Below are 18,702 nucleotides of genomic sequence, written 5' to 3'. Positions count from 1 at the left end.
AGCAAACGTTTAAATCCTTTCCTGGTTATGCCATGTGTTAAAACTGAGCAGGAAACCAAAGATAGAAATTGGAAAAGTGACTGCACTGGTCTAGTCTGCATAGACCTCCTTTAGTTACCAACTGAACTGCAAATTTTCGTTCTACTTGAAATAATGGTTATTTTTTTAAAAAAAAAACCCAATTCAGCATAAAAATAAGAGATATAGCAGATTTAAGAATAGGAAACCCTTTGCAAAACATTTATATATGAGCAGTCCTGGTTCTTGGCATGGCAGATGTTCTTTTGAATGCCATGTTGTTATTTTGACACACATTCAAATGCCAGTTAAAGCAGGGGTAGTCAACATTTTTATACCTACTGCCCACTAATGCATCTTTCTTGATGGTGAACATTTCCGTACCACCCACCAGTGCTTGATGGAAGGAAGATTCAGCTTGTGCCGTAGAACCCCCTACCGCCCACCTGGAATCCTGAAACGCCCACTAGTGGGTGGTAGGGACCAGGTTGACTACCCATTAATTAAAGGGACCATGTTGTTACTAGAGTGCCACATCAGACAAAGGAGGAGCTTGTGTGTGTAGTCATACTATATTATTGCATACTATATTAGGACTGGGCTGTGTGTGTGTATTCACACATTTCATGCATTACATTTTGACAATGCTTTGTTTAATTCTTTTGTGATGGATGGACAGGAGGAACCTAAACCTGTCCTTGAGAAATCCCCCTCACCAGAATTGGAAGCAAAATGTGATGAAAGTGAAACACCAACTCCGTGTTTGCTACTTACCAGAAGACAGCTTGATGAATACAGGAGGAAAGCAAGTGAATTAAGGGTACATTTATGTGATAACCTATGTACTTTACACACACACACACACACACACACATATATACACACAGTGGTACCTCGACTTACAAATGCCTCGACTTCCGAAGGTTTCGACTTCCAAAGTCCGCTAACACGGAAGTATTTTTGCTGCGCAGAAGCAGTGCGTGTGAGCTGCGCATGCGCAAAGCGCAAAATTGCACTTTGCACATGCGCAAAATGGACGCTTCAGCTTACGAAGGATTCAACTTCCGAAGATCGCCGCGGAACGGATCGCCTTCGTAAGTCGAGGTACCACTGTGTGTATGTATGTGTATATACATATATATATATATATATAGTAAATTCTAAGTTTAGGGCATGCCAGGTGAGTGCTATAAAGACAGACGGTGAAGGGAAAGTGTTTAGGACACTTCCACTTCACTGTAGAATATTTTTATAAGATAACGCATAAAGTAGAATTTTAGTTAAGAAAGTAAATAGTAAAGAATTTGAACAAGCTGTGGAGGAAAAAGCTGAAAAATTATTTGCTGATAATTTTCCATTTTTTGTATTTTATTTCTTTGATTTCTTGGTATGTTGGTTTCTAAAAGTCTGTTGTAAAATGAGATGAAAATAAGAACTGGACCTTTTCCTTTCTTTTTTTGGAAAGTAATTTTTAAAAAGGAATATAAGCTCATATTGATCTTGCAGTTCTCATATTAATCATTTTAAATTACTTTGCATCACCTTTTCATCACTTTCCTCATTTATAAAATGTTTTGTTCCTGTATTTTTGTTCCATGGATAAAGAGTCAGAAAAAGGAAGCCCAACAGGAACATGTATTTATTTTGAGCTAAATGGAAAACAGAATCTAATAGAGCCCTAATAGGATGCTCTGACGGACAAAACAGCATAACTGGGAGCCCAGTTTGAAACTCAATTTATGCCCATTTGCCCTCTCTAGAAACATTTAATCTTTTCCATTAAGAACTATTATATGAGATCAGAATGTTCAATCTTCTTTGAAGTGATAAACTACTATTTATGTTGGATTTATGTAGTTTTAGCAATATTGAATACATAGGATTCTGATCTTTGCTATATAGAGGAAACAGACTTGGACCCAAAGATACCTGTTTCAGTCAACGGAGGTTTTGATGCAGAGCATTAATGTTGCAATGAATAATAACATGATTGATATCCTGGCTGCTGCTAGCTTGGAAATGGTGGAGTGCTTTGGACGATTTGACTCCGTTTCAGCAAGCCAGTTTTTGGCCCTTTATCAGGTGAGGCAACAACTACTTCAATTAGCTCTTTAGTACCATAATCAGCCAAATCAATCTTAAAAGTATTAAGAACATGTGAATTCAGATGGTGATGTTACTAAATAAAATCATTTCTTTTACGTGATGGTTTCTAGTCGCATGTGATATAATTATTACTTTAAATATGTAGCAAACATAAGTTAAGCCTTGTGCATAACACTTGCAATCGACTATCAGTGGTTCAATGTTTTGGAACATGTATTTTGGGGGCTGTGCACCAGATCCAACCAAATGCCAGATCCTAAGATCAGGCTGACTCAAGTCAACACAGGATTCAACCAAAGTGGGGTGTGGGCATCCCTGGATCACCCTAAAGTTGGGTTGGATCCACCTGGAGTGATCCAGGGCTGTCAAAAGGGGAGGGCAGCTTGGTGACAAGGAGAAGGAGGGAAAAGGAGACATTCAGATAGCCCCCGACCACATGATTAATTAGTGAAAAATTCCTTCTGTCTTCCTAAAACTTTTCCTGAAGCCCTTTCCCATAAAAAATGACTAGCTGAAATCTCCAGTTTAAGCAACTTTTCGATAAATGCTTTGTGCGTTTTGTCTCTTTTTGTCGTCTCCTTAATCTGCCACCACCTCAGGTACTTGACCCCTACTTTCAGTCTCCCCTTAACTTCTGCCCACCCTGCCCCTCTCTGTAAGATCAAAGCAGATCAGTCAGTGGTAGCCAGACACCCATTTTTTAATTTGTCCACCCTCACCCTTCAACCCTAGTGATGTTAATTTAGCTCAACCAATCACTGGCAGAAGCTTTATCACCACCAGTACTATCCCTTCTTTACACCAATAGTTCCTTGGTCAACTATATAAATATCATTTAAACATGCGTGGGGGGGGGCATTTCAGTGAAGCACATTTATGTAGAGATCATTCCACAGAATGAAGCTGAATAGTTGAGAAAACCCATTCTTAATATTTTGATGTCAGGGCTTCTTTACTGTGAATGTAAATAATCACCATATCGGGGCCACTTTGTTTCATGCTTTCTTGAAAGGATTTTCATTAGAAATCTGTTTTAAAACATTTGCCAAACTAGACTTGTATTAAAATGTTGCAGAGTTGTTCAGCATCACTGATGATGAAAAATATCATGCTAGCAGCTACACTGAACACCAGCAAATCACAGCTGGCAGCAATGTTGCATCTGCAGCACCACTTGCAACAAAAAGGAGATGTTACATGCAGTCTTCTCAAAAATGTGGAGCACAGGTTGGCTGCAATCTCAAAGGTAACTTGGTCAGTTAAAATAAAATTGCAATTTCTCATCTAGCTGGGGATCTATAGGACCTGAGAACGATCCCTAGCTGTAATGGAACACCTGTTTGGAGCATATATGATCATTTATTCTCTTGCCTTTACAAATTGTTTGTGTGTGTTGTATATATTGGAATATAAAGCAGGTGAGAGCATTAAAAGTTGGAGGGAAGAATTAAAAAGCAGTGGTAGATTGTCTGAGCAAAATTGGTTATAATTTTTGCAACCTGCTCTGTTTTTTGTATTGTATGTTTTCTAATGCACTGTAGTTCACAGGTGGCACTGCAGAGTACTGTGTTATGACAAGTTGGGCTCTCAGGGCTACTGCCCTACTGCAGCACCATCAGATGGTTAGGAGCAGGAGGGAACTGAATCACTGGTGTATATTTCACAAAAATATGGCTTATAAGAATTCTACAACACAGCCATGCTACTACTTTGACACTTTGTCATGAAAAGATTAAAGCTACGTTTTAAACGGTCTGAAAATTTATTCACTATTACCTTTTTTTGCATAGGCGTGGGGAAATCTTTCCATTTCTCCACAACACTTTAACATCATGAATGAATTACCACCAAATTTTCATGTAATGATTCTCCAGCATTCAGAAGACAGGTATGAATATAGGTTCTCATGTTGGAACTCTTTAGCAATACAGTTGCAGTCAGTGGAGTGGCGGTGCTTACCTGGCCTCCAATCACCACCATTGTTGGGCTTACCAAGAGGGTGAGGGGTAATGCCAGCATGGTGTAAATGTACTAGCAGGAATGCCGGATTGGCTCTGTTGTTGCATTAACACCATGCTGGCACCGCTGCCACCTCACTCCTCTTCCTTCTCACACACCAGAGCAATAGCAGAGGTGATAATTTCAGGAAAGCAGTCCCCCACCAGCCGTTGCTGTTAGAGTAACTATTCTATATGCCATTGCTTTGGTACAGGCATAAAAAGTAACCATGACTGGTTAGTGCAAGTCATAGTTTGCTACTTCATCCTGTTTACGATCTCAAATATCTAATTTGCTTTAACTGGTCAAGCCCTGTTCTCTGAGGCTGTTGATAGAAAGACACCAGCAAAGGCATAAATCAGCTTTTCTCAGCCTGGTACCATCCAGGTGTTTGGGATTACAATTTCTATCATCCCTGACTGGGGCTCCTGAAAGTTGTTCAGCAAAACATCAGGGTGGCACCAGGTGGGAGAAGGTTGAGGTAAACCATGGTTTTAGGTTCTGGTTTGTAGCCAATCCTTCACCATAGCAGTGTTACCCAAATCTTACTCATGTTTAAAGGAAAAGACACCATGGTTAAGTATTTCATTTTTATAGGGCCATGCTCTTCAGCTTCTGTTTCAGTAAAACATGGCGATTATAGTGTAAGCAAAGATAAATAGCTGTGCTTAGCCTTTGTTAGAATCAAACCCACCACTGAACACCTGTCTGTTGCGTCCCAAACTGCTTCTTGGCTGCCTCTGTGCACTCATGTCATTTCAATATCGCTTTGCCACTCCTGTGACATCTTTTCCTTCAGCGGCTTCCAGCAGCTGCTGTGTACCAGCAGTTTTAACTACGGTATATATGGTTGTCTCCTGCACTTCATGTCCTTTCCCACTTTGAAAAGATGGGTTTGAAGAAAGGTGCATTTGTTGTCACATGTTTTAAAGATAAGGTGCTCCCTGTTGGATGACTACAGTTAACAGTGATGGTATTTGAGGATAGTATTTGTCCTCTGGCTTTCCACCATCACATTTTACAGTGGTACCTCGGGTTAAGAACTTAATATATTCTGGAGGTCCATTCTTAACCTGAGATTGTTCTTAACCTGAGGTACCACTCCTGCTGCCGCCATGCCGCCGTCTGCCGATTTCTGTTCTCATCCTGAAGCAAAGTTCTTAACCCAGGATACTATTTCTGGGTTAGCAGAGTCTGTAACCTGAAGCATCTGTAACCCAAGGTACCACTATTTATTTATTTGCATTCGTTTCCATTTTTATTTCAAAGCCGGGAAGCGTGTCACAGTATTTCCGATCTATTATATTTAGCTATGAATGTGAAGAAAGGGGTTTTAAAAAACATGACAGAAACCATCCACCACCCATTTCACTTGAGCACCTTCTCCCAGTTTTAATTGTTTCTCCAAGGAATTCTCCTTTCTGCCCCAGTAAATGCAGGGAAAGTAGAGTTAAGAATCTCAAAAATGTAGCACAGACTTTTTCACAGGTCCCACTATCAGAACACTACCTGCAATTTCAGACACATAAACATAAAAACTATGACCAAACGTTGCTACATACATGGCTGATTCAGAGTTTGCCCACTTCCTTGTTTGCCTGTGCAATATGGCGGCAGCCATTTTGGGGAAGGAGCCATGGATAGAGGAACTGGGTAGAGAGACCGGACAAATCAGGGAGCAGGAGGGAACAGACAAATCAGTTATCCCTTTGTCTCTTCTTTCCCGTTTGGCTACAGCCATTTTAGGAGGAAACCATGGCGGGAGGGGAGAGAGAGATCACAGATTAGAAATGTTCCCATAGGAAATAATAGCAATCATACGCTCATTCTGTAAACACTCACCAAACGAACAGTTTGTGGGAATGCATTGTGTTCAGAAAGTGGGGTGTGCACATACATATAACTTATTATCATTTGAAGTATTGAGGTGGTTAGGTACTTGCATCACATTCAGTTATAAGTTTATGTTGGATAAGAAGGGAATAAGGCATTATCTGAGAGGAAACGGTCTTCTGGAAAATTTGATTTGATTGTTTTCTTCACTAGATCTTTCTTGTATGGCGCACTCCTTGAGAAAATGAAATTGACCAGTCCAAAGGAACAAAAGGACCACAAGGAAAAGGAAAAGCAGAAGGAAAAGAGTGGACAGCAAAAGGAAAAGAGTGGGCAGCAGAAGGAAAAGAGTGGGCAACAAAAAGGAAAAACTAATCAACCAACTTGTAAGCATTTCTAAGAAGTGCAGATTCAATTATGGTTCTCTTTTGTTGGGCTGGACTGAAACTTCACACATGAATATTTGGGGCAAAAATGTTCTGTTTTTGAGGGAACCAAATTATGCCCTTAAGTAATTAAACGAGTAATTTCGTTGTTCCCGCAAGGGGACAATGACAATAAAGATATCTTATATCTTATAAGAGCCCTCTTCCACTTAACTTTATTTGCTTTGTGATTGGCAGCAGCTCCAGCTCCACTTTCTAAAGTGCACCTTCTAGTTGGGAACAGTATTCTCAGCCAGCTGGAGGATCATGTCATGAGCATGATGAAGTCCCAGTGCCACCTACCCATTCAGAGTGAGGACACTTGCTCTCCCCTCAGTTTCTTGCTGAAACATGGAAATATTTTTCATGGCTGCCAAAAAACCTTTAGCCACAGGTAGTCTTGAGTAGAAATACAACTCATCCTGTGGAATTAAACCATTTGAATTCCCAGTGAAGTGTTAGGTTGGTACCCACAGTGAAGGATTAGGATTGAATCATGCCAGCTCCATGACTCATGCCTCCCCAATGAGTACAGTGGTACCCTGCAAGACGAACGCCTCGCGCAACGAAAAAATCGCAAAATGAAAGCGTTTTGCGATTTTTTTGGACAACTCGCAAAATGAAGCCGTCTATGGCCGTGCTTCGCAAGATGAAGCAGCCTCGCAAGGGGAAGGGAGGCTGCTGCTGCCGCTGCCACCACTTACCTTTAGGACTCCACCTTTAGGACTCCGCCGGTGACGTCCACGGCCACCACTTCTGCCTCCTGCGGTGGTGCTCATGGTGGCCTCCGCAGCTCCGGCCTTGCCCTCCTCGGTGGCTTCTACGGCTCCGGCAGGAGCAGCAGCGCGGCTCGCCAGGCGGCCCTTGGCAGAAACAGCGGCAGCGCCTGAAGGAGCGGAGGCTGCGCCGGGAGGAGACCTTGCGGCTCCGGCCTTGCTTTCTCCCATCTCTGTAAATGGCTTCCGGACTCCTTCCAGACCCCTGGCCCTCCTCCTGCTTCCCCCTCCCCAGAGCCTTGAAGACTTTTGGCCGTGGCGGGTTAGTCGGCGCCTCTCTCTTTTTGCGCTTCTTTTTTCCCCATAGGAATGCATGAATTAAATTTCAATGCATTCCTATGGGGAACCGTGCTTCACAAGACGAAATTATCACAACACGAAACGACTCGTGGAACGAATTAATTTCGTCTTGCGAGGTACCACTGTAGTTATCTTGGTTCACAAAGGTTATAACATCACCTAATTTACTTAACACCACTACCACTGCTGCAATAATTCATGCTCTCTCGTGCCTGGATCCTTTCTGTATGCCTGGATATGGAAAATGAAGATGCATTGCATGTTTAAAAAAATTACAATGCATTGCAAGTGTCAAAATGCTTTTAATAGGTTTGTATTTTAATTTACTTCAGTGCAGGCAAAAATTGTGCGATCCCAGGTGAATTCTAATACTTTGATGAATTTGCTGGAGAAGGTAAAGGTTTTGAAAGCTGAAAGGATGAGGCGTCTTCGGAGACAAACATCACCAGAGAGAAGCCATGAAGACAAAACTGAGTTTCAAAAGCTGCAAGAATCAGTCATCAAAGTAGAAACAGGAAGAAAAAATACTGTAAGAACTGCATTTGTTCATATTGGTGTTTTCACACCTGATGTACTGAGATAGTAGAGTAATATTTAATAACTACTTTTTCCTCTTGTGAATACAGCGTAAGTTGTTGTCCATAATAGTGTCAACTAGTACCCAGACAGATAAGCGGGGTATAAATAATAAAATTACTATTTTTATTATCCCTAGGGCATTGGTCTTCAACTGGGGAGTCTGTTGTGGAGGTGGGGAGTGATTAACAAAATCAATCTGGGAATTTCCCCTCAGTCACGCAGTTTAGGACATTCCACACCTCTCCTCAGCAGAGTTTCTATTTCTTGGAGAAAATTAAGGCACTCACGTAAATGTAAACTAAGCTTTAATAATAAATAATAATAATATAATATATTTTATTATTATGAATATAATAAAGAAATAATAAGCAAAATAACTATAATGAGAGAAACTAAATACAACAACAGGAGGCAAGTCTGAGGCAAGAAAACAAGAAAAGACAGTTGGTCCCTCTTATTTGAAACTTAATGGAACACAATGAAGGGAGGGGCCAATTCCGGAGCCCCGCCCACCAGATATCAAACATTCTACTGATCAAATTAGGCTCCAGGGTTTTTATTACAGAATCAGAACTAGGTATGTCATCTGATTCTTCACACTGGTTCGGATCCCAATTTGATGCACTCATCACCTGCACCATTTTGCTTCAGTTCCCACTTTGCTATTTTTAACTACGGTGCTCCGAATCTGGCCTTTTAACTTTTAGAAAATAATGTTGTTATTAATGGCGTCCTAATGAATACTATTATAATGTTATTACAAAAATACGTGCATGGGACTCAATGAGGCAGAAGTAAAAGTAAATACAAACTGGTCAAAAGGAAATCCACTGCAAGCAAGACTGCTTCACGAAGAGAGCAGCCAAGCAGACTACAGGCCAGTACAATGCTTGGACTGCCTGTAGTCAGGACCAACCATTGGGTGACAGCCAGATCTAAATTAAGTCATAACGGCAGCACTGCCTAAATCCTAATTAAGACAAACAATTAAAAATTGTGTATCCAAAAGTATGCTTTGGCTAAAGATGGGTCCCTGCTCCCAACAGGTTGATGGCTACTATTCTAGTGGATGTTTTTATAAATACAGTATTACAGCTATTGCATCAGTGTTTTCATTAGAGAACACATTATCAAATAAAATAACACATACATAAAAAATAAGGTGTAACGTTGTTTAAAGGTGATTGTCCAGTTTCGACCTGGGATAGTTTAAAAGTTACTAAACTTCCATGACTGTTCTATTTCTATTTGGCTTTTCAATTGTCCTTTTTGTCTTTGATATTCTTATGCCTTCTAACTATTTTTTAAAATAAATTAATCAGTCACTGTTTTACTTTATATCATAGGAAACAGAAAAGGAAGATGAAGAACATTTTATATCAGAATTCCAGGGTATAATGAGAGAAGTAGAAGAATATCTGAAACCTGTTTTGTCACAATTTGATTTCTCTGAGCTGAGGTATTTTTTTTAATGTTTTCTCTTAAGTATTTGTTACATATCTTTAGGCACCAGGCAAAATCATTCCTCTTCTCCCAGGTCTTTGGCTAATTAAACAATCTCTGTCCTTTTAAATAGTGTGGGGAGGTTAGTATTTTGTTTGTTGTTATGATGTGTATTTTTGTGTTTTTATACTATAAACCACCCTGTGACCCTTGGATGAAGGGTGGTATATAAAATTAATAAATAAATGTTGTTCCCAGCCTCTGAAGCAATTCTGATATCACAGTAAAGGAAGCTGACAAAAGCACAGTTGTTTTCATTCTGAACAGATAGAACTGCAAACAGTACCCCATTTTATAGACCATTACAAGAAAAACCTGTCAAACCTAATGAAAGAAATTTCTTATAGAAGTGCAGGAGCAAATCTGCACCAAAAGGGGCCTTCTGCTTCCTCTGAAAAGACACATGTCAGACAATCTTTGGAACCTCATTTTTTCAGGCCTTGGCAGTGTCACAGTAAGGTATCTTTGTTCCAGTAGCCACTACTGCCAGTGATGTGCTTGGTTCATCTTGGTCCCTGTAGCACCTGCTGCCTGGAGGTAGAAGCAGCATCTGTAATTTTATACCAATTTACTCAGGTCATCAGAACCATCAGAACTACGCATGTCTATGTTAACCTTAAGTAAAACTATGAGAATGTGTGTTTCTCTTGTATGATAAAGCCAGGTGAGTACTGATTTTCCTATTGCGGGTAACATGAAACAAACTGCAAGTATTTGATTCCTGTTACTGTTCTTTAAAAAATTATATGCTGTACAATATTTTTAAGACCTGGTCTTTGCCTCCTCAGGCCAAGTCCAGCAGTCTCTCCAGCTGATTCAGGAAAAGGTAAAGGTGATGCAGGTAAAACTAAGGCAGGTGACTCAGGAAAAGGCAAAAAAGGTAGTCCAGGAAAAACTAAAGCAGATGGCTCAGGAAAAGGCAAAGGAAATGAGGCAGGGAAAGCAAAAAATAAAAAGGAGAAAGCCAGTACAGCTCCAGGTATGTCTTAAGCTCTAAAGCATATATATATAGTGTCAGATTATCCAATAAAGTTATCTTCTTGATAAATAGTTAGCTACAAAATTTCAAAATATAAAGTATTGTATTCTCAGGTTTGCATAAGTTATCTCTGATTTTTGTAATTATGCACTTTCGAAGGCAGGTTGTTTTGTTTCTAGCCCATCAGTAGATATATTTAACCATGATGACAAACCATTGCATGCTTGTGAATCCTCTTCCCCTTTCCCAATAGTCCATGCATGTTGGGAGGAAAATAGAAATTTCATTTCCTGGTTTATGCAAACCATAGGTTGCTCACAAACCAGAACCCCAAATAATGGTTTCATCCTATGGTTTGAGCAAATGACAGATTTCTAGGTGTGGATGAGGCAACGAACTATGGCTTGCCTCAAACTAGGAGCAGACACTTCTAATCTCCTCTCTTTGCATGTGCAAGAAGCAAGAGAGGAAGTGTGCAAACCCAAGACTCAGTTTATTGTGCTTGTATGTAGCCATTATATTTGGGTGTAGAAAGAAATGTTGACTTCTGATTAATATATGGCACTGGCTCCCTCCAAACCAAGAAGTCCTATATTCTGCATGATTTTCCCAGGGGCTTCCCAAATGTGTTTTTTAAAAAGAAAAAGAAAGAAAAAAAAGACTTCATTTATCTCTTCATCTTAATTGAGGATGAAAACAGAGTCAGTTTATTTGAGCAGAAGAAAAAAATGCTTCCCATTTAAGAACAGTTGTTATTCTTTCATTGAGGATTATTTGTCTTCCCCATTTTTCCTACATTCAGCTGGCATTGAAGATATAGGAGAATGCATAATACTACTGGTGGACAAATGTCTTTTGGAATTTCCTTTGGAAGGTCTGAATATCTTTCAAGAAAATACAATAAGTTCTGTGTCCAGAGACTTTTCTCTCCAAATGTTCTACAACCGCTTGCGTAAAGACGAATCAGGTACAGACATGTTGATATATATTTGAAAATATAATCTTAGATAGATATAGACTTTGAATCCCTTTGAATTTTGATGATAGTTGGTATCAAGATAAAATATTTTACATTTCTGCTTAGGGAGCAGCCTTGTACCCCACCACTAATTGTCTCAGCTTCCCTTCCAGTTCTACAATTCTACAGTTTTATGATTCTATTATTCTTATTCTTATGTAGAGACTCCTGTGAAAAAGTCTTGTGGTGTTTGAACCTGTGTATACAATTAATGTTAGAATGCAAATGTTGGTTATCAGAAGAATTACTTGTAATAAGCCTTCAGACCATCTCTGTAATTCACATATATTGATGGCCATGAGAAGTATGTCAATCTCTGGAAAACATTGCAGGGATTGGGGAGAGGGTGTCATATCTTATTCTAAGGATGATTGTGCTTTTAACATTTTCAGAAAATGAGTTCAGAAAGGGTGGTAGAAGAGAATCAAAGCTAAAAGGTGAACAGAAAAGGGGTATGAAAGTGGTAAGTATATATTTTTGACAATATCTGATGCATTTCTAAGCTATATCATAATGCCCTGTTAGAGATCCAAAAACTCTGCAACTTTCAAATAGTTTTATTTTAACTTTATTATGCATATTAGTGAAGCAGTTGTATAATGCATTGTGTTTGCATGGATCCTTGTTTCGTCTTGTTATACCTTTTGTTGCAAAACAAGACCTATAAACTTCACAACTTCTCATTGTTGATCATAAATTCCTGCTGCACTTCTGGAGAAACAGCACACGTTGATATTCCTTGCGAATACTTTTAGTAATAAAGTTGCCTTGAAAAGGGGATCAATAGTCTGTCCCAACCCAATAGATAATATAGGCAGTTGTCAAAAATCTTGGGAAATTCTTCAAGGGTGAATATAATTCTTCACTCCATCCTAGACCCTTTCAACCAGGAGTGGGGGACCTGTGGACTTCTAGATTCTGTTGGACTCAGAGACAGTCCTACCATTAGGCACAGTGAGACAAACACCTCAGGCGGCCATCAGGAGTGAGATGCTGGGAAATAGAGCTATGTGTGCTAGGCAGCCTGATCTTCACACCCTAAGCTAGACTACTATCCTTGGGAGTGGCTGGGGAAACGCAGCCGGATGGGTGGGGTAATAATAATAATAATAATAATAATAATAATAATAATAATAATAATAATAATAATAATACCCATCACTGGTGCTGAAGTAAGATTCGGCTATCAGTCCAGTAGGTTCTAGAACATGTAATGGAGGAAGCACAATCTAGTCCTTCAGCTCAGGCATCCAAATGGTTGGCCAGCTCTGGTTGGACTCCAGCTCCCATCACCCTTAGTCAGGGATGATAGGACTTGTTGTCCCACATCTGTAGAACCACAGATTGTCCACCCCTACTTTAAACAGCAAGGTCTGAGACATGGAGGCTGTTTGTGTTCTTCCTCCTTCCCCTCCCCTATGCATTCCCATTATTCCCAAGTCATCTTAGGAAAGGGACTACAATAGGAGAATACTATCAATAAAGTCCTAAGAAAGATGGGGGGGGGCGGTAGCATATAATTAATTTCTACCTTGGACAGCAAAATAGTGTGAGCAATCCCTGTGTGAGAAGTAGTGTTGATCAGGAAATTTATTCATATTACTTCCCCACACTCTGACATGATTTTTGTGGCCACTGGGATCTTCCACAAAAGTTATACACAGTAGCATTTTCCATGTTATTATGACAAAAACAGTGTTATGCAGTACTGATGGGTCCTACTTAGGATTCCAGTCCTGAGCATGCTTGCCAGAGAGTAAGTCCCAATGGAACTTATTAGACTTTCATTCTGAGAAAAAAAGTTAAGAATTGTGCTGTGGGTGTTCTTTCATACTAAAGCTAAGACTGTTTCTTATTCAACAGCCTAACCTTAACCGTGTTCTGCCACCCAACTGCCTTCCAATTGATATACATAATGTTAAATGTATCCTTTCAGAAGTTATTGATTAGAAAATGGAATACTTAAATCGTGAGTTTTACATCTGAGCTGCCCGTTTCCTTGAGCTCAGCAATCGAGCCACATCACTGCTACTGCATGCGTCAATTACTGAATCGTCTTCAGAGCTAGGAAAGCTTGTAGGGCAATCGGACTGACTTCCCTATGCCAGCTACTACTACTGTTGTTGCTACCAAATTCTGCAGAAATGCAAGTGTCAAAGTGTTTGGAAAGTGTCTAGCTTTCAGTTTGCTAACCTTTACAGTCAAGAGGAAATGGTGTGGAATTGGTGTGAGAGAGACCTTCAGACAGTAGAAAAAGATACTTGCTTTTTAGACAATACTTAAGCTGCAAAGATGGAAGGAAAGTGGTTTCATCATGTGAGAGGACTATGGAGGTCCTCTTGGGAAAGAGAGCTTGGATGCTACTGGCTTAGGAAGGGTAAAGAGTTTGCTTAGGTACAAAGGTGGGGGCCTGGTAAGCAGAAGGAGGGAACTGCTGGTGGTGATTTCTTCAGGGAAGATATCAAAAGGTGGCACATGAGGATTGGGTGCTGAGGGTGCCACTGGCTTTATTTCTGGTTCCTGCACCCAATCGAAACTGGGGAGGCAGGGGGGGGGAGTTGTACCGTATGTAGTTGATTATATTTAAATTTGACGCCCCTCATTGCATGTTCTTAATGGTATGTCTCAGATGTTGTGGATCCATATAATGATGTAACCGACAGAGGTAAAGTTTGTATATTATAACTTGTTTGCCGTTACAATAGCTGTAGTAGAAATCAACCGAGAACTCTTATTTCCTTTCTTTCAACATCAGTGAATCCATTTTCAAACACCATGCACCTAATATGTAGGTTTAAAAGTGGCTAGTTTATGGTTGAAAGAGAATGACCTGGTTTTATTTTATATATTAAAGAAAGTCACTTTTTTAAAGTTCCTTTTTTTTGCATGCAGAAAGCTCCATGTGATAACTGTAATATCTGAAAAAGTTGGTGTTGTAGTCTTGCTCTGAACAAATCATCCTGCTGCCATAGGCAAGTGAGCAGGCTGGCAGAGGAACAACAGATCACTCTGAGCCTACTCCTTCAGCTTGCTTGGTTAGTGTGCTAGTTGTGGAAAGAGAAAAATCCTTCCTCTGCAACCAACATGGAAACAAAGCAGGCTAGCGGAGAAGAATCCAGGCCCTCCACTGGCTAGAAGGCATTTAAAGAAAAACTAGAAAACAAACAAACAAACCCTACTCTCCTAAGTTGCTAGAAGCCTGCATTTCCAGTCTGCCAGTCTTCTGTGGTCAGCATGAAAACACAGACTACTACCCTGCTAGCAGGCTCGTAACTTTTTTTTTGGTAGGCTACTAACCTTTGTAGGCTTTTTTACAAAGCTACAATAATACTCTTTTTAGAAGCTACAGCTGCTTAAAATTATGCAGAGTGGGTGGGTGGGTGGGTGTGTAAGCACTGGAAAACCCTATGTTCCTAATGACAAAAAATTGTATGCTCAGAATCGGATAATCCTGCACAAAAATTTAAGACACTCCTAGAGAAATTTGAGCCGTTTACACTCCGTTGGGATGGAATTATGGGTAACACGCAATTTGCAAGGTATGTAAGCTTGTTTCTCTTAATTTTGCACATTTTTTAGTACCTAAACAAGTGCCTAATATGTGGAACATAGCATCTCCCAGCAGATGTCAAGGCAATAAGCAACTATTTTACTTTTAAAAGACAACTGAAGGCGGCCCTGTTTAGGGAAGTTTTTAATGTTTGATGCTCTATTGTTTTTAATATTCAGTTGGAAGCCGCTCAGAGTAGCTGGGGAAACCCAGCCAGATGGGCGGAGTATAAATAATAAATTATTATTATTATTATTATTATTATTATTATTATTATTATTCCGTTTGACTTCCAAGGTATGACTGTATTCCTGGCACTAGGGCACATAGTTGATGAAAACTGATCATATTTCTTTAAATGTAATATTTTCTAGAGCTGAACTGAGCTACTTAAAGTAGCAGAACATCATGCTAATACAATTTAATAGCACACAGTGCAGATTAAAGATTTGACTGTTCTTTTTTTTACCTTCCCCTTTTAGTCAAGCAGACTGGGAACACTTACTGAATAACTGCAGTGCGTTTATCTTCTCTGGACTGGCAAGATTTCTCTTATATACGTTACTTGAAAGATTAGTTGCTATGAATCTCCCAGGTGATTTTATGAAGCTGAAAAAGGCTGTTTGCTTTCCTTGCAGATCATAACAAAATTCTATTTACAGTACTCAGATTGAAATATTTGGTTATGTTATTACAAGTGTTAGATCAGCTTTCTGCAAAAGTTGTCATTTGAAGGTGATTTAATTTGTGGTCCCTGTGTAAATTACATTATTAACACAAAAGCTGCTGTAAGCATGGTTTCTTCTTACATAGTACTGTATAGGTAAAATCAGAAGCTTGGGCAAGGTGGAAGGCACCCAAATTGCACGTCATCCCCTTGTCAGCTTTTGTCTTTCTGGAATAGGAGCACCACTGATGTAGGGAGGAGGGAGGCACAGATTGGGCCTCTCTCATGTGGCCTGGGAATTTTAAGGTGTCAGAAAGGAGCCACTAGTATCTCCCACAGCATGAGATTTACATTAGATGGGGTACTTACAACCCTGTATTGAGGGGGGTCATCCCTTGAGGCGCACTTTCTGAATAATGGAGCGAATTTCTGTTCCATGGAGTGGTCTTGGGATGATGTGCCTTAACAACTGACTGTTCAACACTGCACAGTTTTATTACATCTTGATGGCAGTACTAGCAAGGCAAACATAGCAGTTAATGGCTGTGACCTGAAACAAAATGTGGCCCTTTGCAGTGTTCCCATTCACTGTTCCAGTCCATCAGCCATGCTTCTTCAACATGCTACATTTTGTTCCACAGCCACCACACCAGCTTTTCTGTTATCTACCCCTGGTTGATCAGCATTCCGCAACCACTGAGCACGCTCAGTCCTTATTGACTGTTAGGGAGTTGTTCCCTTAAGGTCTTTTATCAAGGTTTTTAAAATACTTCTTGAAACTTGGGGTTCCCAATGTCCATCACTGCCTCCCCCAATTTCCGCCTAAATTCCACTGCCCACACCATACCATTTTAGATAATTTCACAGGGGTTTGCAGTGAGGAATGTGGGATATTAAAGCCTTGTTAGACAAGCAATTTTCTGCTCATGTATCTTTGGATTCAAAACGCTAACATTCATATTATTGTTTCCCTTCCCACAGAGTGTCAGTTGGTGATACTTTCAGACCTCGTGCATTCAAAACCAAGTACTGCACGAGTGATAAACCTCGATGGGTTTAAAAGGTAAGATCGGCATAAGTTTTAAAGTCATTGTGTGCAAGGCAGTCCTATACATCCTCTACTCCAAAGTAAGCACCACTGAGTTCAATGGAACTTACTCCCAGGAAAGAGTGCATAGGATTGCATCCTAAATTCCTCATTCTTTGCTGTCAAGAATGGCCGCTCACACAGTCCCAGGGTGGGCGATGATTGCAGCCCATCATGGCAGACTCTGGGCCTCAGAGAGCAATGCCATGCTAGCCAGCCAGCCTCCCCGGTGTGGTGGGTCTTTCCCGCCACACAGTTCAAACCGGCCAGTCTGCGTGGGTGTGATAAGGGAGCAGACCAGAGTGGAGCAGGCTTTGCTTCTGTCCGCCCCCTAAACGCCAGCTAAACCCAATCTCAGGACCACAGTCCCTATATGTTCTATGCCCTGCTTCTCTCCACCTGGCTTGGGGTGGGGCCTGACAGGCTCCATAAAGGAGTGCTGCTGCTGCTGCTGCTGCTGCTGCTGCTGCTGCTGCTGCTGCTGCTGCTGCTGCTGCGCAAAGAGGGCTCCGTTTTTTGTTTTGTTTAGTTTTTTAATTGCTTTTATTTTTTATCTATGTCATTTTAAATTGTGATATTAATGCTGCATTTTTAGTTTTAGATTTTATTATTTATGTGGAAATTGTTTTCCATTTGGTTGTGTACCTTTTGATGTGTTTTATTTATTGTTTATGACTTTTGTTATGTTGGTAATTATGCAATTCTTGCCACGTTGTAAGCCGCCTTGAGCATTGATTTAACTATGGAAAGGCAGCATACAAATAAAATGGTGGTGGTGGTGGTGGTGATTTGTATTTAAATTGTTTTTAAACTTATTTATTGTAAGACACCCAGAGAACTCTATAAAGATACTGTAGAAAATAAATAAAATATTTAATGCCAGACATGCTGGTGAGAAAAAAATAAGAAAAATGCCGTTCACATTATATTCTTGTGAACTGATGAAATTTGAATGAACGGGTTTTGTCTCTTTTGTTCAGGTCATTCAAGAATGCCATTCATTGCATATTTTTATTTTATTTTTTTAGCTCTGCACGCCTCTCTCTGGAAAAGCCAACAGAGACAACAATCTCTCTGAGCCTTGTTGGAGTGCGCTCTGTCATAGCTAACCAATGGTATACGTCCCTGGAAGAGAATGCAACAAAAATGGAAAGCTTATGTGAAAGTGTGTAATAGCAAACTTCATAAAACAGCTGAGCCTAATGCTTTTCTTCTCAATGGTGACGTTAGTGACCATGCTTAGATGTGAACAAATGAAGCTTCTATACTCCGATGAAAATAGGGATATTTCATCATCATCATTTTATTATTTATACCCTGCCCTACTGGGTTACCCCAGCCACTCTAGGCAGCTTCCAATATATATAAAAACATAATAAAACATTTTAAAACTTCCCTATACAGGGCTGCCTTCAGATTTATACTAAAGGTTTTACTTATCTCCTTAGTTCAGGTCACTTAACTGATGACAATAGGGATATCCTACCATGCCCTCCAACATTTCTCCAATGAAAAGAGGGACGTCCTAAGGAAAAGTGGGACATTCTGGGATTGGATCATAAACCAGGACTGCTCCTGTAAATCCAGGACTGTCCCTGGGAAATAGGGACATTTGGGGGTCTAGAGCAGTGGGAACATGCTCCCAATCCAGATTTGTGCCTTGGGCTGATTTCCTATCAAAACTCCCCCAGCTGCTATTTGTCCCAAATAGTACTTACTGTTTACAGCAAATAGTAGCTGGAGAACAACTTTTAGCAAGAAGGCAGTGCAGGACCTTGATCTGATAAGGAACACATTCCAATTAGGGATTCAGTATTGCTTTTTCTTGAATACGCATGTGACCAGTTTAACCTCACTTCTTAA

At 40.2% G+C, this 18,702-nt stretch overlaps 1 protein-coding gene across 6 annotated transcripts in view; it reads left to right on the top strand.

The window, feature by feature from the left end:
- CFAP46 (cilia and flagella associated protein 46) overlaps positions 1 to 18,702 on the top strand; it is an 84,066-nt gene that overhangs the window by 62,210 nt on the left and 3,154 nt on the right. For 4 of the 6 annotated variants that reach the window (XM_060274836.1, XM_060274838.1, XM_060274837.1 and 1 more), the window contains 16 exons: positions 698 to 838; positions 1,921 to 2,100; positions 3,200 to 3,370; positions 3,915 to 4,012; positions 6,169 to 6,341; positions 7,789 to 7,985; positions 9,382 to 9,494; positions 10,327 to 10,517; positions 11,320 to 11,484; positions 11,928 to 11,998; positions 13,399 to 13,459; positions 14,165 to 14,200; positions 14,975 to 15,074; positions 15,568 to 15,680; positions 16,734 to 16,815; positions 17,868 to 18,004. In XM_060274836.1, coding sequence (XP_060130819.1) covers positions 698 to 838; positions 1,921 to 2,100; positions 3,200 to 3,370; positions 3,915 to 4,012; positions 6,169 to 6,341; positions 7,789 to 7,985; positions 9,382 to 9,494; positions 10,327 to 10,517; positions 11,320 to 11,484; positions 11,928 to 11,998; positions 13,399 to 13,459; positions 14,165 to 14,200; positions 14,975 to 15,074; positions 15,568 to 15,680; positions 16,734 to 16,815; positions 17,868 to 18,004 — 2,029 coding nt within the window. The remainder of the gene's footprint in view (positions 1 to 697; positions 839 to 1,920; positions 2,101 to 3,199; positions 3,371 to 3,914; positions 4,013 to 6,168; positions 6,342 to 7,788; positions 7,986 to 9,381; positions 9,495 to 10,326; positions 10,518 to 11,319; positions 11,485 to 11,927; positions 11,999 to 13,398; positions 13,460 to 14,164; positions 14,201 to 14,974; positions 15,075 to 15,567; positions 15,681 to 16,733; positions 16,816 to 17,867; positions 18,005 to 18,702) is intronic. The other 2 variants (XM_060274840.1, XM_060274839.1) reach the window with 2 other exon arrangements.

Source organism: Zootoca vivipara, chromosome 5, assembly GCF_963506605.1.
Source record: "Zootoca vivipara chromosome 5, rZooViv1.1, whole genome shotgun sequence".
Taxonomy (NCBI): Eukaryota; Metazoa; Chordata; class Lepidosauria; order Squamata; family Lacertidae; genus Zootoca; species Zootoca vivipara.
This window is presented reverse-complemented; position numbering and strand designations above follow the sequence as displayed.